The sequence below is a fragment of the Sesamum indicum genome, linkage group LG5 (genome assembly GCF_026168435.1).
Source record: "Sesamum indicum cultivar Baizhima isolate 11 linkage group LG5, ASM2616843v1, whole genome shotgun sequence".
In the NCBI taxonomy this organism is placed as follows: Eukaryota; Viridiplantae; Streptophyta; class Magnoliopsida; order Lamiales; family Pedaliaceae; genus Sesamum; species Sesamum indicum.
The window spans coordinates 17255373-17276564 of record NC_142661.1 but is presented as its reverse complement, the minus strand read 5'-3'; the positions used below and the strand labels follow the sequence as shown (position 1 = coordinate 17276564).

Sequence of the window (21192 nt, the reverse complement as noted above, 5' to 3'; positions counted from 1 at the left end):
GGGGAAGGACTTCCAGTGTACCCGCTCGCTCACATAGTTACCGTGCACTCAGTGGGGCCTAGTGATAAGCCTCATCCTGGCCGTTCAATACAACGAGTGTAGCTCAGAAGGGGTGACGGGTGTGGGACCCGTTAGTAGAACCGCCTCCCACGTGCCGGTCAATTAGTCTACTACTGGTGTGGGTCCCGGAGTATGGTCAATTTGACTGTCCATGAAGAAACAAGAGATACAACTAGTGTAGCTTAAAGTACATCATCTAGAAGCATGAGACCACTTGTTTTGCGAATGCCCATTTTTCACACGCTTTATATTTATACTATTAGCCATCGTGCCAAGCTGTTTTTATACTTATATAATAAATACTTTTTTATATTTTCAAATATATAATTCAATAAATTATATATAAAAAAAATTAATGTAGAATATGATCGATACAATAAATAAATTTGTACAATGATGGTAAGATGATGTATAATCACTTTTGTGGGGAAAAAAGTAATTATAATTATTTTTTTAAAATTATTTAATTAGAAATATAATTATCGTATTTTCTGTCTTTTATAAAATTAAAAGTATACTTCCTGACGTCGTTATTAAATTAATAAATTATAATTGCACCCTATGTTCAGTAGCCATTTTTTATACAAGCACTCCATCTTGATGCATTATATTACACGGTAACACTTTCATAAGGGGGTTATTAATAATTTTATAAAAAATTCAGTGCGTTTGAGTAATTGAGCATAACATTAGGGGTGTTATATAATTTAGATTGACCTTTATTTATATATATCTATATTTTTTTATAATTGAAGAGCACATATTTAGTGTCTCGATTTTTTTTTGTCCGTCATTTTTTTATTTATTTAACTGACTTTCTATTCCATCATTATCCTTTGATAGTTATTGTTCTTCTTTTATATATTTTTATTCATTTTTTTTATCACCATTTTGTTATAAACTTAATATTAACATATTATTTGGTATATATATTTTATTATGTAATACAAAATTTATAAATAAATTATTTCAATAATACCAAAGAATTACGCAGACACACACGGTGAACCATAACTTACTAGTTTATTAAGTGAGAGTACCCTTCTGATGCCTTACTTGTTGGATTGATTTTATTATCATAATTTTCTTCTTCTTTTCGTAACAGTCAAATTATCAGTTCTTCTATTTAACTTCTTATAACTTTTTTATTATTTTTTTAATATTTTGAATTTATTTGATTAAAATTAAAATATAATCTTAAAATAAAAATTAGTTCTTAAAGAAAATTATTCAATTATGTTCATTCAATTGAATGTGCTACAAGCACTACTATCATATAGTTTAGTGGGATCATTAGGTATCTTTGTCTGTTATCTAATTTTTACGTCCAAGTTTTCTTTCATATCTCTCTCCAGTTCCTAAAATTTATTTTATTTGTCTCACCAATACTTAATTTAATTTATGTAATCTGCTTTTCAAAATTAGTGAAGCTTTAAGAGAAATGCCTAAATCAAAATTATATTTAAAAAAGAAACTAACATTTTTGGACTACTACTTAAGCATTTGAGTGGAATAATTAACTCCTAAAAAAATAAAATAAATAACTGGTACAAACACTACTCTCGTTTGGTTGGATTACGATGACTTGCATTTTAATTTTTCAAATGTGATATTCCTAACCCCACTCTTTCTTGATTATTTGGTTATGAATGTATTTCATTATTGAACTTGGTTTTTAATTATGGTAAATTACGACGAGTTTATGTAAGATTTTTCATAGTTGCAATTACCTCTTGTTGTTTTGAAGCTACATAATATGTTTGGTATTAACATTTGTGTAATAAATACCCTTTTATGATAACCCACTATAAAAAGTATTTGTTAAACGATCATTTAGTATAAGAATATATTTATAAATTTTTTAAATAACAATAAAGTATTTATGATTACAATAAACTTAATTTATTTGGGAAATAGAAAAACAAAAAGGGGAGGGGAGGGTGTTTGGACATTTGGTGAGGGGTGTGGGGAGGAAAGTTAGCCAAAGAACCAACCAGAAAGATGCCACTTATCCAAGAAGGCAGCTTTAGAAGCTGTGATTGAAGTCTTGAAGACAGAACAGGAGACACATGCAACAAGGCCTTTTGAGCTATTCCGTGCTAATGTATAAAAGCACAATCACAAACCAAATATATTGGGTGTTGCTTTTTGGTGAATTTTGAATTTTATTAAGGAATAAATTTACCCAAAAAGAAATTTTAAAAAAATTCCATAAAGGGTTTATTTTGTTTAGTGAAATGGTGACAAAGTTATTGAAATCTTTTTATCTTTCCAAATTGTTTGTTACCTAAAGTAGATTTTTCACACTTAACAACTAAAAGAACTCTGAATCCAACTATTATATCTTATTTTGCCCTCAATAATTAGATACAGGAAATGAAGGGACTAAATCAAAACGCACCAAACTACTGATCAAATTCAGGCCGAAATACAGTGTTCTATCACATAAAGAACACACATAGAGCAGGCTGGATTGAACAAAGCAGATCACTAGAGATTCAAAGAAGAATAGAACTGTAAAGGGATCCTAATCAAATAGTGCACAGAACTACAAGGTACTCTTTCATCTTTGATAACTGTAACAGGGTACAAAGTGCTCATTTGTTGATTTCTGTAATCATATATACCTGCATTCCTCATTTAATTGTCACCTATTCTGAGGCTTATACAGATTGTTACTACAGAGCAACTGCAAAATAATTGCCCCGCACTCAATAAAGAAAAGCTAAAAGCACAACCGGTAAGCATCAGGCATCAGAGATTCATAATCCTCCTATGCCTAACACCACCTATCTCAACTAAACAACAAATGAGAAATGGCAAAAGAAAGAAAAAAAAACTAAAGAGAAGAAAAAGAAAGAAGGATGAGGTCCTTTTCCCCGATATCAGCATGCTATTTTCACCTACGAACAAATAGTTACCAACTACTTGGACACAGCTATAGAACAATGGAAAGGATGGAGGAGCAAGCAACTGCAAAGATGACAAGCATGATTGGGATGAAAATTTCACCTCACTAACTCCAGTCAGCTAAAAAGGGATTCCCAACTCCTAGAAGCAGTTGCAGCCTGCTATCTTCTGAAGATATTGTTACACCAAATCTCACTTAGGATGGTTTTTACCCCCCTCCAAATGAAGAGTGTTAGCCAGGTTGTTCGACAATTGATTTATTGTCTCCTTAGCAAGTGTTACGGTTGGATTACCATTTGCACTGGCTCGCTGTTTGGCCTTTCTTTCCATCAAGGATTTCTCTCTCTCTTCATAATAGTTGAAATCATCAAGAAGGGATGTCTCAGCTTCATGGCTGTGGAAAATTCTTAACATTTGCATTCCCTGCTCAAGTTTGACCTGAAATGACAATTAAGTCAAGAAGGCATAACAGGAGTCGTGATAAGGATGTGAAGAGTTACTTTACTGTAACAAAAAGCAAGAAAATGTATAAGGCTAATAAACTTTCAACAACTAGTCTTGCGAGAGATAGGTAACACTTTATATTGGTGGTGCATATGTGGAAGATGAATGAAATAAACAATCCAGTGAGCAGAGATAACATAAAGATCCTACAGCTGGTAAAAGGCTTCTTCCTGAACTACTAATGCCACAAGGCTGAAAAACAAGTAATGTGATTGAGATTAGTAAGCAAATTTTACCAAATTGTCATGAATGGTAAGAAATGGTCATCCAAACCCTCAAATGCAACCCATTTAACTAGAAGTTTAGATTCTGGTAGGATGACCTCATTTGTCCTTTTCAAGCATAATTCACTTAATTTACAATAATTCCATCTCGTCTCCTTTCAGTAACCTCAAGTAAAAACAGTTAGCTTTAGGATGAAAATGGAGCATTTTATGTGTGCTAACACCTCAATATAAATGTATACATATAATTTAACGTGACTTAACAATTATAGCCCACCCCTTCAATAAATTTCCCATAGACCACTTTCCTTGCCCCCCAGTTCGCACCAGCCAAAGAAGAGTCCAGCCATTTTGCCATTTTCCCCCTTGTTATCTCAAGTACCGAGCAAATGTCCCATTACCCCCTCCACAATTCCATCCAAATCTCCCCTCATTTTGCAATTCCAAACCAAACCCACTCTCTTCCAAGCACAACAAACACACACATATAATGCATGTGGTCGCATCTATAAACACACATAAATATGTGCGAACATGCTTTTAGTAAAACATCAACTTGAGATTATCATAGAGATTTAGCAACAGAGGGGAAATTTTGGAAGGAATGCATATACAATTGGCCTCATCATCTCCAATAAAACCTCCGAGAATTTTGGGAGTGGAGAGTATGAAAAACAAACTGATGCAATGTATAAAAAAGAGGACATGATTTTTTAGACCAAGAAATTTCATGTAAGAAAGGAGAATATATAAAATTGGCCTTCTTATGTCCCATGACAAACGCTGGGAACAGAGGGAGAAAATAGTATGAATAAAAGAATGATGCAATGTATGAAAAAAGAGTGCCCAATTTTCTTTTAAGAAAAGAAATCTCATTTAAAGAGAGGAAGTCTATAATGCCTTCTTATTTTCCTCTTACTTGGTCGATCTCCTCTCCCCTTAATTCATCTCTAATCATTCCGGTGAATATATTTTGAAACAAATAGGAAATCGACACAGAAACAACTTAACATCCCCAACTTGTCTTGAACTTAAGTAATTGAGATTGAAGATCATCTCGGTTTAACAGTTTTGAATGGCTTACAATTTCTGGAATAAACATTATAAGCTACATGGATCTGGTTATCTAATAAAAACTCGATAGAGTATTGTATTTTAGAAGATAACAATACCTCTTGTGAGTCTCGACTGTGAGTAACAGGCTTGTTGTCATTATTTACAAGAAGTATGTGCCTGAAGCAACTATTTGGTACATCCTTGATAATATGCCATTTGATAGGAAACTGCCCACTCCACCTATCCTGCTGCCAGTAATCAGCATTATTCTCAAAGTCAACTGGCCCAATCATTTCAGCTACCCCACAAAACTGTCCGCTAGCATTCACCTGTAGGTTTTGAATTAATTTCAGAAAGATGAAACAATAAAAGTCACCTATGCACAAGCTTTAACTGACAAATGATGTGACACCAAGCAATTTCAGGCTAAATTTATAATTTAAAATGAAGTGAAAGTATTTGAAGTGACACCGCAATGCTCAACTCATCATGGAAAAAGAAACTGTAACAGTATGCACATTGATGCAATCCATAAATCACAATACAGCTCAAAGGCACCCGTAGATATGAATTTATCGCATATTAAACCTAGCAGAAAAAAAGATATAATTATTAGTCCATACAACAGTGGGGGCCTATAAATCATTTGAGCAACACTATCACAACCGCCATCAATGAGCAATGCATGTTTCAGTCACACAGAAGAACTCTCTGAGGACAACACTGCCATACACTTATATTCAGCTCATCTTGTCGTAAGCGAGATATATGTTTTCCAGTTCTAATTTATCTCTCTCCTCAGGAGATTACAAGTAGGAATAGGTTCACGAGTGCAAGTACAGTCCCTTAAGAAGTTCAAGAACTTACTGAAAAAAAGAGGAAAACTGGGCAAATGTCTTTCATTTCCTTTGCTTCCCGATAGGCAGCATCCAGTTTTCTGTTTCCAAGTGGAGTGCTGGCCCAGATGCTGTATTTTATACTTCTATGGATATTGTCCTCGCTGAAAGACTTAATAACAAAAAATTTTGCATGTTCATAATCAGTTACAAAATTTGGGGAATTAAAATGATTAACGTGAAGCCCGGAAGCGGATTCGACATCTCTAATGCCAGATGAAGATCCCTTGCTTTTTGGCCTCAAAGCCCTCGGTCCTCTGTTCCGTTCACTTGACATGCCAAGGGCATTGGTAGAAATACTGACGGTTTCCTGATCCTGTTCACGTCTTCCACCTCTATCAGTAGCAAACCGGATCTGGCTATAACCATAAAAACTTGGGCTTTGGTAAGAAGCACCATGGCCAAATCGTCTAGCTGAGGAGTTTGGTGTCAGCCCAAAACCCTGAAATGGAGCCACCATTATACTAGCATGAAGAAATCAAGGCTAGAACAGAGACCCTCTCCAGTTGGTATAAAAACAAACTTAACTTTCATTCATTGATTAGACATCCTTGTTCCCGACAAGTAATATTGGCGTTACATATGAATATGAAAAATGAGGAAAGGAAAAAAAATGAATGAAAACTACAGTTGTTGTAAAGAACTACATAATGCCCGGCTGAGCAACTGGTTGGCAACACAAAAATCAATAGAGGCAAAAAATTCACTCACAGTGTCCCTATTGGTTCTTTGTTAAAATTTCCATTATGCTATGCTGTGCATAAAACAGCTACTGAGGTAAAAGAAGGTGATATTCTGCATGTATGATTTATAAAGCAGAAATTTATTAGTTTGCTCTTCCTGGCGTATCTCGTGAACAAGCCAGTGAAATTAATTTGAAGCTTCAATGTAGATACTATGTTCACAGTGCAAACATAATCAACAATATAACCAAAAAATAGAAAATGCACAGTGTTCTTTCTCTCTCCATGTATGTGAGGATGTACTATATACATGCGTGTATAAACATCAAACTAACCTGTCCAACATTTTGTTCATAGGATCCAAGTATGCCAGTTGGTTGAGGGTATACATTTCCAGTAGGTAAATGTGACATGAACTTGCTAGCATCTAAGGAACTTGTATGACTTGGCAATGGTTCACTGGATCCATGGACACCAGGGAACTTATAAAATCCAACACCACTACTTCCAGAGAGATCCCCTCCACCAAAAGATCCAAAAGGTACATAATAACCCGATCCAGGCCCAAAAGTTGCACCATCAATAAAATTTTCTTGGCTGCTAGTCCCTGATGGCAAGAACTCGGTCTGTGGAGCTGGAATTGCAGAAGTAGCAGGTGGTGGGCCAGGTGAAACTGGAGGGTAGTATGGTGGTGTTACAGGCATTTGATGTGGAGAGAACAGCTGACCATCAAACATTATTGGAGATAGAGGGCTAGCAAGTGGAGGAAGCTGTCCATATGCCATTTGGGAGTCAAACCCATATCCCGGGGGAAAGAAGAGTGAAGAATTGTCATTGTACATTGCCTTTAAAAAGATTAAAAACAGCAATCAGTATTTGCAGGCTTAGAAAAAAAATAAAAAATAAAAAATAATGAATTGTAACAAAATCATCTATACCCCCGGAGGTATGACATGCAAGTTGTTGGGATTAACATAGTTTGAGTGTTCATCCCAGTTACCGCTCCCATTATTATAATCTGGACAACAGAAAAGTCAAGATTATAACCCAAGCATGGAAGTAGAGACAAAAAAATTAAATATGCACTAGGCAACAGAATAGTTTTCACTACGTGGCGCCTAATTGTCCCCACTTATGCTATTCTGCTTTTGCCAACCTCCCTTTGCTGCTCTCAGTTATTGTATTGATGCCAAGCAATAGCTACCTTCCTCCTTTCAAGGCACTTCTTTAGCCATTAAGCAATGAATAAAAAAGTATGTGCTGCTAACTAGCTTTTCCTATTTGATTTTTCCTTTTCCTACCAGAGGCTTGAGAGAAAAGTTAAGCCCCATGACAAGGAATTACTCTGTTAACGGGAAGCTTCAATCGCCATTTCAGCCTAGCAGTTTATTTATGCCTTATTGTTGCACATATGGAAACTATGAACTTTGAAATTGCCAAATTTATTAGGATTCTTGTATTTTCTAGATATTATAAGTTCTTGCGTTATTAGGAGCTGGGAAAATTAAGTTGTCATAAAGTAGCAGTTTGCCGATTCTGAATCAATGAGGACTTTGTACAGTCGAAGGCAAATAGCCCTGGACAAAGAAATACATAAATAAATAAATAATTTGAATTAGATTTTTTTCCTAAGACCACGCCAAGTAGCCAATATTTCTGCTACCCAAGCTTACATAACATCAAAGGTTATCAACAGAGGAGAAGAAAAGGAAAGCTTCAAATGCAGCAAATTTAAGGCAGTTGATTATGACAGGGTTTATGCATCACTAACATAAATGTCATATTTTCATAAGTCACAGGATTGCTTAGATAGTTATCCAGCAAAAATGAATATGTTTAATGTTTGCATAACTTCTGTAAATTAACCAACTGGGTTGAAGACTACTAAGAACTAACCTCCATAGTAATAACTCTGCTCCTGATGTGTAGCTGAATTTAACGGATATGATGTGATAAGAGCTCCACTTGTTTCTGATGTTGCAGGCTGCTCTTTGGCATTTCTTGAAGCCCCTGAGATGGCTGCATCCGGAGAAGGATTTGCTGAAACAATCCTTTCATCTTTTGGCGAAATTGACTGATAAATAGACACAAAGGGATATACTAATGAAGCACAGAATATACAGATCTAACCCACAAAAACCAATTAAACTTATGAAACTCTGATAACAGACCTGTTCCGTGACATCATGCAGCTCAACAGCTCTGTCACCTGCATCCCCCAGGGCAACCCACAGTTTGTCAAAATATAAGTAGCACATTCACTAGCAATATCCAGAAATACTACATATCATAATCATGAAACTGAACAATTAATTTCCAACATACTGCTCTAATGACTAAAAGTATTCCAGAATAGTCAGTCATTCATAGAACGTGAACCATCTAATGGGAGATGATGAAAATGCAGCTGAAAACAAGAACAGACGAATGGAGAAGTGGATTAAAAGTGCAAAATAGATCTTCAAACCAAAATAAACCTGTCAAGTACATAAACATATCAAAATAATAATTTGCCACTCAGAACGAAGATATCATCTTATAGAACAAGGATGGCATGTCAGATGAGATTTCCCCCACTGGTGGTTAAACCAACTGTCGTAGAAATCCACTAATATGCAAACACAAGGCATTAAAAATTTATGGATCAGGTATACAGCATAGAAGAAACAAGCTCATCGAAGCGTTTGAAAATTATGATCTAACATTAGACTCAGTCCTTCAACTTCCTTTAACTTTAATCTTTCATCTATTGCCATATATTCAGTTCCTAGTGAATTAAATAGTTCCCACCTGAATCACATAAGAAAATCAAATTACTAGTTTTATTTACATATAAAAATTTGCACTGCTCTACCACATAGGTGAAATCAGAATTGTTAACATACTAAAATTTATCAGACTAAACCCAGTAAACTAAAAGTAAGTATAAATCACTCTTCTGACAAAACCCTAAAACGTAAATTTCACAGTGAGGAACTGAGCACAAGCAAAGCAAATTAGTCAAAGAAAATAAAGCATTAATCCAAATAAAATGAGCATAATTTTCCAGTCCCTCGGAGTATCTTTTCAGCCCCTCGATTCAGATCCGATTCACTTGTCAGTGCACACAAAACAGAAAACCCCTAAATTAGACACTTGATATCCCATACTCATAACACCCAAAATTATAGAAACTACCAAACAACTTCAATTGAAACAGAGAAAAACTTATGCAATCATCCAGACAAAAAACATGTAAAATACAAACAACCAGGAATAACAGTAGAAAAAGGAACGAACCATTAGACGACAGGGGGGCTAATGGATCGTGACCACGCTGATTCGCGTCTTCCATTGAACCCAAACCAATTACACCGAATATAATTCCAATTAAATTAAACAAAAAACAAAAAACAAGCAGAACTCAGATCTATCCCAAATGAAGTTCAAATTGAACCTCAACGAAATCACTTGAATCGATCTTAACTATCTACGCGTGACAGAAACAACTCTTATCCTCCAATAATTGTTGGAATTCATTCAAGTAGCGTTGGAATCTTGCAACTGAAAGGTGCTTCGCGGGAGGTTTTTCTTTTTTAAAAAAAAAAAAGAAACAGGCAGGAAAGGGTTTTAGATACATGAGATATTTGTTTAATGAATATAAGTAAAAATTAATCTTGATTTTCATTTTATGGTAATAATAATTATTTAAAAGACACCTGTGCAATTTCATTTTGTCCTTTTTACAGAAGGTCAAAGGAATAATAATGCAATAAAATTAATTGTCGATTGATAGGTGAATAATAATGCAACAATTTTATAGGCACATGTGAAAAAGAACAGTTGAATTATCTATATTATAAAAGAAAGTAAATTTTGAAATTTAGTGTAATTAGACGTAAACATATAGTTTGAAAAATTACATTTAATACTTATCAAGTTTGCTTCAGTCTAATAAATATATTCTTTTATTAGTTAAAATTCATTAAATTTATTGATAGTAATAAAAAAAATTGAATGAAAATCGATGTTTACCCTTGACTGACTTATTAGGTGAAAATCGATGTTTACCCTTGTCTGCATCAAAATTAACAATCAGGTAAACAATCTTGTTAGTACTTTTTATTTATTTAAACTAAATAGTTTAGAATAAACGAAAAATACTCATTTTGATGAATATTTATAGTATATAAAAAAACATTATTATTCTTATTTGATAAATATTTTTATTATAAGATTTTTAAATTTTGTATACACTAAAATTATATTAGTATAATATTAATTTATTTATATTTTAATACAAAGTGAAGAGAATGGTAATTCAGTAAAATAATAAAAGTTAGAATTTTCTCATCAATTTGTTTTTTTCATACTAAACAAAGAAAAATATTTGAGATTTAATCCACTTCCAATCATACCAAACAACTTAAAAAAAAAAAAAAATTACAATTCTTTTCGTCGCCCTCCCACTTTTCTATTCTTCTCAATTAAACCAATCGAACCCCTAGCAAGTGAAAAATCAAATCCTCCAAAGAGAAGGAAATACTCTAGTATTGACAATTCAAATGAAATTTCAGCTATTGATGTTCAATCAAATATTGAATTATTTAATTTATTTTCAGATAAGAGGTGAACTGAATTAAATAAAATAAAACCATTTTATATTTGAAAGCTTAATAACTAAAGTGATCAAATACATTATTACATCAACCTATCAATTAATAAATAGATAAATACCAATTAAGAAATTATAAATACGACCTACTAACAATTAACGACTGTGGAATTAATTAATTTTAGATTCAGACATTGGAGGCCATCTCCACTTTGAAATTTGACTTCATTGGCACCCAAAGACTCATACTACATTGATTTAAACATAGGAAAGATATCCCACATTGCACGTGATTTTTTGGTTTTGAATGACAGCATTGCCCCTCGAAGATATAAAAAATTCCTCCTAATGTCGCTTCATTTCCTGAAAAATATTGGCCACCTTCGGGGATAATCTTGGCAGAAATTTAAACATCTGCAGAACAATATGTGTAGTTACTACACAGTGTTAGAATAACTGTAGGGGGGAAAGCAAATGAGAACTCGAGACGACATAGTAAACGACATTACTAGCACTACATATCTTTGTTCATAAAAAAAAATATATATATATATATATATATATAAATATATCATATATATACACCCACCCACCCACACACATACATAGCATATAAGAAACCCGAAAACCATTTGTACTTTCACAGGTCTGAGTTACACACAATGAGCAAAGCGTTGCAAGTCTCGAAGGATTAGTACGGACAGGAGACATACCCAAAGCTTCACACAAGCATCAATTATAACTGGAACTAGGCAGACAAATATGGTTATGGCAGCCTGATCCACCTCAAATCCATAATGCTCAACTATAATCTCTAGCAACGTCTGCCAACCAGATTCAGAATGGTATCTGCAAGTTTTAACCGAGAACTTAGGCTTAAATTAGAAAAAGCATTGATCGTCCTGGAAACTCACTGCATTATTTTACTAGAAAATCGGACAAATTTTTGGAACAGTGTCAACTATCAAGGCAAGTTCTTCATAGACTTCGACACTTTTGGAGCATGTACAGTTATTGTAATGACAAAAGCAATTAACAGAGGGCCATAAATTGCTTTATTTGGAAAGGAAAAGAGCATAGCTTATTACCCTAAAAAAATATCTGTAATGAGTATTATAAGAAATGCCTTCCCGGTGTCTGAAACGTTGTTCACTAACTTATAGCCCGTAAATTTCAACAAAGCTACCTGCAGAAGTTTAAGTGAAGTAATAGACCTCATCAAAAGCAATATTTGTCACTTAAAGATATAGCAATTCTGTCTCTCATACTTTGGATATCATAATTTGCAAAGAGAACTTGGAAGTGAAAAGAGAATATAGGAAAATTTGATAACGGCTCACTTGATTTTGATAGAAATATAGAAGAATGAATAATGTGACACCAAACACCATATCTGACCAGATGTTAGCAAATGCTTTACGGTTCTCTAACCTCCACTCATCTCGAAGCTCTATCCTGTCCCAAGAAAAGCATAATCAAAATAAAAATATTGGGAGAAGATAAAATGTGTTAATCAGCTATTGGTTGAGGAAATTAATTCAAGGGCATAAAACTGCCAAGGTGATCAGATATTTTCACTGAAGTTATGTACAAACTTAACGGATTCAGTGGCACAAAAATATAGCTACAACTATTAATTCTTTGTACAAAATGTAAGTTATGATTCGTGTTACAAAATTATTATGGAAAGTATGCCAATTTCTTTTCTTTACCGCAGCCAACACAGAAAATTTAATAAAATTGAGACCCCACATGCTATGCTCTAGAGGATGAGGAATTAATCTATACATTTTAAAATTGGATAAGTTCATAATTCTGGGAAAACATAACCGATTTTGTCCAACTGGCTTTTGGATAATTATAAGATGTTTTCAATTTCCACGGTTCAAATCCTAGAGTGGTTACGACAGAATGAAGATTGCAAAGAACATGTAAGACCCAAGGCATACAGAATAATAATCAACATGGCAGCGTTAGGAAATGTTTTCCTGGCATGACATTTTGACTCCTTTCAGAATTACTAGTGTTTCAACAGAGACAAAAGCCTCCCACTTTCCAAAAACTTGGTTAGGATCACCTTTACTTCATTAGTTTGATCTTTCATATTTTTAGCCCAAGTTAACTTTCTCGTGAAGTAAAAAATTTAGAATGACTGTAACTGCAAAAGTATTCTTGAAAGATAAAATGTCAGAGCACACCATAAAACTTACGCTTTATTTCGTAGCTCCAAGAAAAGCTCCTCATCAGAAAGAGGTGGAGATTTTCCAATCTCTACTTCAAGCCGATAACGTGCTTTCTCAGTATTCAGAGCCCTGACCATTTCAAGCTTTTGATTTTTCCTCACATCAAGCATCTGTGCAGCAAGTGGTACAGTCTTGACATATCTGTGCAAGATGGAGAGGTGAGACCACACATAATAAATATAATTACAAGATGTGAGCAGATTTTGTAGGCCCTGTTAGTTGGACATAATGCGTGACAAATAGTGACTCTACAAAGAGGATAACGATACTATATAAGATACTGTCATGAAAGTTGAGCATGAAACTTGGTTAAAATCACATTTCATGATTTGTCACAGCAGACATGTAAATAATTAAATTACTTAAGTTCACTTTATCTATGATTGGAAACTGGATAGTTTTGATGTTTGGGGGCACCCCTGCAGCTGATAACATAAACAAGTCCATGCAGTGTATAATTCTGAAAGTATCATAAGGAATGGGAGTAAAGGCCGTTAAGAGGAATTTTTGGTTTTTGCCACCCTACATTAGCAATTGCAAGAAGAGCAATAAGTTCCCACAAAACCAATGTCTTGATCCGGAACACATGTTGAAAATCACAACAATAACAGCAGAGTAAGAATATATGAACTAATACAGGCGCTGCATGAGCGCTCCACTCAATTTGCTAATTTGCCCTTGAGTATTATAATCATAAAAGTCTAACTATATGCCAGTTATAAGCTAGCAAGAATACTAAGATTTGACTTTGATGCACAAAGTACTCTGTTTACAAAGTTTATCTATGCTGATAGTGACCTTTTTTTTTTTATCAAGTGACATGACTGCTCTTCTACAGCTACTTTTCATGGTAAGAACCATCTTCGTGAGATTAAGCCATTGACTGCGTTACATTCACTAAACGCATTGATTAGGTCATTTCTTTCGATGAATCAGGGTATTATTGACGGATTTTCTGATGAGAGTACGAACTCTCTTCTCATCCTCAAACAGTGAAAAGTAATACTTTACGGAAAGAGAACTTAATATGAGTCGGACAATAATACATACCTGTCCAAGAAAGGCACAAGAACATAGTCATGAACCAAGAAATCCAAAGTCCATGGCAGAATGACCAGCACTGCTAAAAACTTAGCCTGAAACAGGAATTGTCATTATGAAATTGGCCAAATAAGATTCCACCAAAAGATGCAAATTTTACGGGTGATCCAAAACACTAAAAACTAAACAGTATGACATGAGATATGATGACTTAACTCTTGAGACCTAACACTGGAGAAATGAATTGAGATAGTGCATTTAGAAATATATGACGGAAAACTATCATTATTTAATCATAGAACAACACAAAAGTAAGTACTTTGATGCTTAACAGCTCAGTTCGGACATTTTTAAGAGGCTACATATTTAAGCGTCTTGTACATCTTTCAAAAATGAGTTTTACTCATATTATAACAACCTTCAACATACCATAGACACTGAACTTGATTAATCTCATTAATTTATGCATCCCTCTAGCAAATAAGTTAAAAAGAAAAAGAGAACGAAACATTTTTTAAACTTCAGGTCGTCCACCGAGTTTCACCTTTCCAGTGTACAGCTTTGTCTAATGCTATATATCTGATTGCCCATGGAAAAATGTAGCAAACAGCCACATTATCAGCCAAATCTTCAAAATGGACAGGATTTGGAACTGTCTAGTAACTACAATTATATTTCAGCATCCACATGTTCATACCGTTTCCAAAGTGGTGAGAGTGGATACAGGTCAGGTGACTACAGTGAGGATTTCACTTAGTTTCAGAGTCAATACAATAATCTCCAATGAAGTTAATTTAGGTTTCAAACTAAGAGGTTGAGATAATCTGGTTAGAGAACTACTGTACTTCGTTATTTACTCAGATGTTGGATGATTTGAAAATTTGCTTATAAATTATGACCTAATCACGTCGCATCCAACTCGGAAAATCTTAAGGTCATCTGCAACATTAATCTATACATACATACAAAAGTTTAATGGAGTTTTGCAATGCCAATAAATTAATTTCTTCAAAATCGCTCACCGATTTCAGCGAGGCATAACGGAAAACTTGATCTTCATACAAAATGTCATCATCTTCTCTGCCCAGAACTAGATCCCCCACCGACTTAATCAATCCTCTCTCAGAACGCAGTTCAATAAATGCTTCCCCCACATCATTTCCAGGTCTTCCAACTGCACCATTTGAGTTTTCAAACCAAGATCCCCCATTACCAACATCATCACTATTTGCATCCACAAGCCAGTCCTCCCACTTCCTATTCTCTTCATTCTTTACCTCTTCCTGCGCTTCCCTCAATTCCACCATTGCCTCAACTCTCCTTTTCCAAGCCTCAAACTTCTCATTCTCCGACGAGTCATCATCACCAGAGCCCCTCTCTGATTCAACTGCATCGAGCATAGCATCATCCTTCAAACCAAGCCAATTCCCATCCTCATCAAAAAAGAATCTCCACCACCAATTTCTCCTCTTCCCTTGACTTTTCCGAGCATACGGAACCACCCCACCACATCTTCTCCTCCTACAGCTCAATTGAACCGAAGAAGCATTGCAGTATGAAACACAATTCCCAGAGACCCTTTTCTTGTCCAACATTAGATGTTGGCATAAGACCGTTGAAGTGCTCATGAAGAACATGTAAAGAATTCCACATCTTTCAGCCTCATAAAGCAGTAAAGACGCAATCTTGCTCAAAAAAACTCATCAAACGTGCAAAAGAAACCATTGCGTCAATCAATCAAGCAGCTGGTATATGCATCATCACATCCCAGCAGAGCACCAAAATTTCCAACCCAAAGGAGAAGCTATACTAGTTCATGTTTCTTGAGAAAAAAAAAAAAAATTAGAAACGTGATCCTGTGAAGCTGGAAATAAGAATCAAGCACATGAATAACCAAAACAGGAAAAGAAAAGCAAGTACAGAAGTTGAATGAAAGCAACAAATTTGTCGTGGGCGGGTTTATGTGAAGGGGTGGAAGAGGATAAACGACTTTGGCTTGATTCTCTTAAATAGAAATCGCTTTCTTCTGTTTGGCATTTTTAACCTTTTCAGAACGAGGTTTTGTAGCTGCGGTGTAAGCGTGACCCAAACATCCACCCCTGCTGTTGTACCTGACATTTTTGCTATCGCGTAAATAGAATGACCTTGCTTTCTGGTATTTAAAAAAAACGTAAATTACATTAATACTTCCATGAAGCTAGGTTAAAATATATAAATGTTTTTTTTAATCTTTTTTATAAAATTAGCAATGATGGCACACGGTTCTCGCACACATAATTTTATTTGATATAATACGAGAAGATTGTAGATCTGCAATAATCAAATAAGATGGAATCAAATATAAAATTTATATATATTTATATTTTTAACATTTATCTAAAACTCAAACCTGATCAAAATATCATAATTTTTTTATAAATTGGAGAAAAAAGTGTTATCTATCTAATAAGTGAATATATTGTGTGAATCTGTCTAATATGGATAATAATACCAATAAAACAACTGAATAGGTGCTCTGAAAGCAAAACAGATGAAAGATAAAAAAATATATGCATGTCTAACTAGGAGAAAAACTATATTAGGCATTAGCTGAGTTACCTTATTCCATGCACAAGAAAAAAAAAAAAAAAAAAAACAATCTATAGGCATTAACTAAGTACAACTATTGGAAAATATATTTTCTTAGCAAATTTTTTCTCCATTTTCAAGTAACCAAAATGTAAGGTCATAGTTCTCTTTTATATTTCATTTTGGTGTTCAAATAGATTGCTAGGTACTACATCTGAGTAGCAATTGAAAGAGCTACCACCTAAAACGATTTTTTTTTTTATGAATCATTCAAAAGCCAAAATGAGTAGTAGAAGCAACACTAAAACAGGAAACAAACTTATATATATCCTCCTCGGAGCCCACATCAAAAAATGCCAACAACCATATTACTGTAACACCAAATTCAATACTCTAAACCACAAAACAACAAAAAAATCAATCCCATATTAACACATACCTAACGTCCAAGCACAACAGGCCACCACAGTGGCATTTAGCTTCAAAATTTAGTTTAGCTTTGGGTTGCTTTCTTTGTGTTAGGAATATTTACTTTTAGATTGATAATGACTTTAGGTGCTTTTCAAAATAGTTGTTGAATCACACTCAAAATATTCAAATTTTGAAAAGTCGAAGATTGATAATACTATAGACGACCACAAAAATTGAATGCAATATTATAGAAACAACATATTAAAAATAACATATACATATATAACTTACATTGACTAAAGCAGCATATACTAATTAAAATACCTTTACCCAAAATTTGAAGGCAGTCTGTAAAAAGAAAGAAACGAAAAAGGATTATCAGGCTATAAACAGGGACTTTCTTTGTGGGTGAGGGACTTTGTTCTTCCCTATCAACATTGAGGCTTTTGCTTGTATAGGCAACCTTCATCAATTTAATAAAGAAAGACCCATTACAATTGACGTACTTTCATGGTTAAAAAATAAAAATAAAAATCAAAAGTTAGAAAATTAGGGAAAAACATTCATAAAAAAATTACACAAAGCCAATGAAAATAAGTGAACATGTCTTGTAGATCTCAACAACCACGCCTGCTCCTCTTTGTTTTCCTTTTCTATTGTCACAACTGATGTGATTAAATTTCAAAGCCACCACGGAAGTCGATTTAACAACTCCTAATGTGGTTTTGGCTCATATCTCTCCCCTTCTTCTTCACCATCATTTAAAGCACCGCCATTAGAGATCAAAGCAAGATAATTCAAACTCCACTGCAAGAAAGAAAAGGTTAGCTTAGGAATGTGGGTTTGGAAACTGATATGACGTGAAAGAGGCTTTAGGGATATTTGATAGATATGACAGATAATGGGGATATTTTTGGTAGTTTACAAAATTTGATGTCATTGTGTCAGTAACTTCTATTTGTGAGTGTAAAAGCGGTTTCTTTTTTAGAATAATATAGATTATAGCTAAAACTACTGATGTTGTAGTTGTAATTACAATATTAATACGAAAAGCATGAAAAAATTCTAACTAAATATTTGTGTTTTCCCATAAATTATATCTGAAATAAAATAAATCTTTCTTCAGCCTTTTTTCTAATTAATTGATTGTATTTCTTAATTTCTTTCCAATGTTTATAGTATAAGATACATACGATCCCCTCACAAGTTGATGTATTTAGTTCTCATCCCACGGCTTCCTTTTCATTTGCCTAACAGTTCGAACAGCCTTCCACACCACACTATTACACTTCAATCCAGACCCAAGCGCCAGTTGCCAAACCCTATCTCCATTCTTGATCTTGTTTTTGGCTTCCAAATAAGCCAGTTCATACCAAATGCTACTGCTTGAGGTGTTGCCGAATCGTTCCAACGTCTTCCTCGATGCTTCCATGTACTCGTCCGTCAGCTCCAAGTTGTTCTGTATTTCGTCCAGCAGTTTCTTGCTCGTCGCCAGTATGCAGGCGTGCTCGAACGCTAGCTTGTAGTCGGGAATGTAGGGTTTGTCGGTGCTGGTTTTCTTGAAAAGTAGTGACTTGAAGAAGTAGAATTGCTCGGAAACCGGCAGCACTAGAGGGCCTAGTGTGGTGATGTTGGCCTTAAGGGCATTCCCCCCTTGTTCTATCACATCTTTGCTCACTGACAGGCCCTCCTTTCCTTCCGAGTCTTCCTTGAGTTGTATGCTCTTGAAGCTTCTTTCATCCATTGCTTTGTGAGTTCTTACCAACTGCAAAATCAAATTTGGATTGAAATCTACATCCTCTTAAAATAATAATAGATACAAAATCCTTCTAAAAAGAATATGATAATATGATGTTTGAACTTTGAAAAAAGAAGCTCACTGCTTCCTGCTACTATTTAACTCATTAGTATTGGAGTAAATTATAGCTACCTTCCTTGAAATTTGATATAATTACACTTATCTGCTCGTTGTTTGAAAAATTTCAAATACTCCTTAAATGAAAATTGATTATGTATTCCCCAAACGATGAGGTATATATTACTACTTTACTTTGCTGTATTTTTTTTAAAGAAGAAAAAAAAATTGTTTGGACAAATGTCAAAAAAATTGAGAGTGGGTAAAGTAAATAATCATAAGACATATTATTCCATAAATATATTTTAGAAAATCTAAAAATATATATATAAATTATAAAAAGAGAATTTTAGTGCGATAATCATAGAAATTGGATGAAAATATAACATAATGAAGTCATTGCTCGAGATATATTAAAATTAACAGGTATTTATAAATAATGAAAAAATATTTATACTTATGCCAAATTTATGAGAAACGTTTGTAATTTACCATTGATGTTCTTATGACCAGCATTGCTGCACCCTCCATACATTTGCTGATTATTTATGTGTTATGTAAATTTGTTAATCATAACCAATTGTGACAGGTTTTAGGGCAGTAAATGTATAGATTACCTGTTTCAACTCATACTTGGAGCGCCAGCGATCCCGACGGCGATTCGAGAGCAACACGGCGGCGGCCCCCATGCGGAGGAAGCAATTCGGGAGCAACATATCCAGCTCATTCCCACCATACCAAGTGGAACCGATAACTTCGGTGCTTACTATCAAGGCGTACGAGCCCGGGTAGGCGTTCAAGAGGTCGTCGGCGAGATCGACGGCGTTTATGCCAGCGGCGCAACCCATGCCGCCGAGATTGAAGCTCTGGATTCTGTGGCTGAGCTTGTAGCGGTTGACCAGCATGGCGGAGAGAGACGGGGTAGTGTTGAGGACTCCACAGTTGACAACGAGGATCCTTATATCTTTAGAGCGGATGTCGGTTGCGGCGAGGAGCTCGTCCACCACCTCGAACATCGCCGCCGCCGCCTCTTCCCTGCCCTGCTTCAGGTTTCTTTTGTAACCGGGCTGGAAGACTACTCGGGGCAGGTAGGTTTCGTCGCCTAGGCCGGAATTCTTGAGCACTCTCCATTGAAATTTGATTGATGTGTCATTGAATTGGCCTGATTTTTTGGCTAGCTCTATGTATTCTTCTTTCGTTATCTGGTTTTTAGGCCACAAATTGAACAAATAAAAGATACTCAAATGGTAACGTTGGAAAATTTTTATTGGAATTAGGTTTAAATCAAGCTCTAAAATTCATACATACAAATATTATTAAGTTCTCTATACGGTAATTACTCGTGCTGTAATATTTATTTCGATTGATCGAACTTAATTGTGTTGAAATTTTAAATAAATTAAATAGGTATCCGAGACATACCTTAAATTCATTTGGTGGAAGGTAGCATGCAAAGTCAACCAAATAAGTAGAACGAGGAGTGAGATCAAGACAAACATACACAAGCAAGCACAGGAATCCCAACAAAGGAATCATGTTCATTGAGTTGTAATTCTTGAAGGAACAAACATCCCATGTCAGCTTTCCAATTTGTGTACCAAAGGCCACGAGGAGAATCGAGACGCCCGTGAGATACATGCCATGGTTAATGAGATAGCCGTAGCCAAGCTTCACGTGCTTTAAGTTGACAGAACTAAGAAAATCGGGCAATCCACGATGGACCCGCACTGAGAAACTTGGGGAGCCGGCGTCCGGACCGGACTGCTTGATGCCCCGGTCAAAAATTTCTGGTGAAAGGAACTCCTGTGTTGTTGCCATGGGCATGGGAGCTAAAGTCTGGTGCAAAATGTGTTGCAAGTATGAGGAATGTCTAAAGCATGAGAAGGGAATTGGAAGAGCGCCCCAAATGTCATAAAAAACAATGTTGTTTATGAAGTGTAACGGAATGAAAAGGGCATTGTTGCATGAACCCCTTCGCGACAGCGGGTTTGTAGGGAAATTATAGAATTCGTGCGTGTTGACAATGTTTCCTAACCTTACATAGCCAGAGAATATTTCATCTCTTTTATGGGTAAGTACTCTTCCTAGATTGCCAATCCCATATAGAGCTTAATTTAATTGACCCCTCTAATATTGCAAAACGAGCA

At 35.0% G+C, this 21192-nt stretch overlaps 3 protein-coding genes across 6 annotated transcripts; all 3 read right to left on the bottom strand.

Moving 5' to 3' along the window:
- Positions 1-2596: 2596 nt before the first annotated feature.
- Positions 2597-9945, bottom strand: ECT10 (evolutionarily conserved C-terminal region 10). Its single transcript, XM_011079874.3, has 8 exons — positions 9613-9945; positions 8505-8542; positions 8230-8407; positions 7272-7351; positions 6669-7178; positions 5622-6092; positions 4871-5083; positions 2597-3408 (listed from the first exon to the last, which is right to left on the bottom strand). Exons 1-8 carry the CDS (start codon positions 9665-9667, stop codon positions 3163-3165), a joined length of 1791 nt encoding a protein of 596 aa, XP_011078176.1. The 5' UTR covers positions 9668-9945; the 3' UTR covers positions 2597-3162.
- Positions 9946-10951: 1006 nt separating this feature from the next.
- On the bottom strand, positions 10952-16324 carry LOC105161981 (protein DAY-LENGTH-DEPENDENT DELAYED-GREENING 1, chloroplastic). 4 transcript variants are annotated; one of them, XM_011079871.3, is made up of 7 exons: positions 15234-16324; positions 14221-14306; positions 13138-13311; positions 12268-12382; positions 12016-12113; positions 11589-11776; positions 10952-11341 (listed from the first exon to the last, which is right to left on the bottom strand). In XM_011079871.3, the coding sequence occupies exons 1-7, from the start codon at positions 15846-15848 to the stop codon at positions 11334-11336; spliced, it is 1284 nt and encodes a 427-aa protein (XP_011078173.1). In that variant the 5' UTR covers positions 15849-16324; the 3' UTR covers positions 10952-11333. The 4 variants fall into 4 exon arrangements, with proteins under 4 accessions (XP_011078173.1, XP_011078174.1, XP_011078172.1 ...); XM_011079872.3 differs by having other exon boundaries at positions 10952-11364; positions 11641-11776; positions 15234-16323; XM_011079870.3 differs by having other exon boundaries at positions 11641-11776; positions 15234-16322.
- A 2044-nt stretch (positions 16325-18368) lies between these two features.
- Positions 18369-20863, bottom strand: LOC105161980 (3-ketoacyl-CoA synthase 10). The gene is made up of 3 exons (XM_011079868.3): positions 20468-20863; positions 19663-20247; positions 18369-18955 (listed from the first exon to the last, which is right to left on the bottom strand). The coding sequence occupies exons 1-3, from the start codon at positions 20861-20863 to the stop codon at positions 18407-18409; spliced, it is 1530 nt and encodes a 509-aa protein (XP_011078170.2). The 3' UTR covers positions 18369-18406.
- Positions 20864-21192: the final 329 nt, after the last annotated feature.

Bases quoted from the DNA above. Each gene is read 5' to 3' on its own strand.
- ECT10 (XM_011079874.3), bottom strand. From the start codon at position 9,667: ATGGAAGACGCGAATCAGCGTGGTCACGATCCATTAGCCCCCCTGTCG. The intron at 7,352-8,229 runs GTTAGTTCTTAG...TCTGTTGTCCAG, and splicing joins GCAGAGTTATTACTATGGAG to ATTATAATAATGGGAGCGGT. The intron at 7,179-7,271 runs GTATAGATGATT...ATCTTTTTAAAG, and splicing joins TGCATGTCATACCTCCGGGG to GCAATGTACAATGACAATTC.
- LOC105161981 (XM_011079870.3), bottom strand. From the start codon at position 15,848: ATGTTCTTCATGAGCACTTCAACGGTCTTATGCCAACATCTAATGTTG. The intron at 14,307-15,233 runs GTGAGCGATTTT...TTCCTGTTTCAG, and splicing joins GTTATGCCTCGCTGAAATCG to GCTAAGTTTTTAGCAGTGCT. The intron at 11,342-11,640 runs GTATGTCTCCTG...ATTGTTCTGCAG, and splicing joins ATGCTTGTGTGAAGCTTTGG to ATGTTTAAATTTCTGCCAAG.
- LOC105161980 (XM_011079868.3), bottom strand. From the start codon at position 20,863: ATGGCAACAACACAGGAGTTCCTTTCACCAGAAATTTTTGACCGGGGC. The intron at 20,248-20,467 runs GTATGTCTCGGA...CCTAAAAACCAG, and splicing joins TTCCACCAAATGAATTTAAG to ATAACGAAAGAAGAATACAT. The intron at 18,956-19,662 runs GTAATCTATACA...TTGATTTTGCAG, and splicing joins CCAAGTATGAGTTGAAACAG to TTGGTAAGAACTCACAAAGC.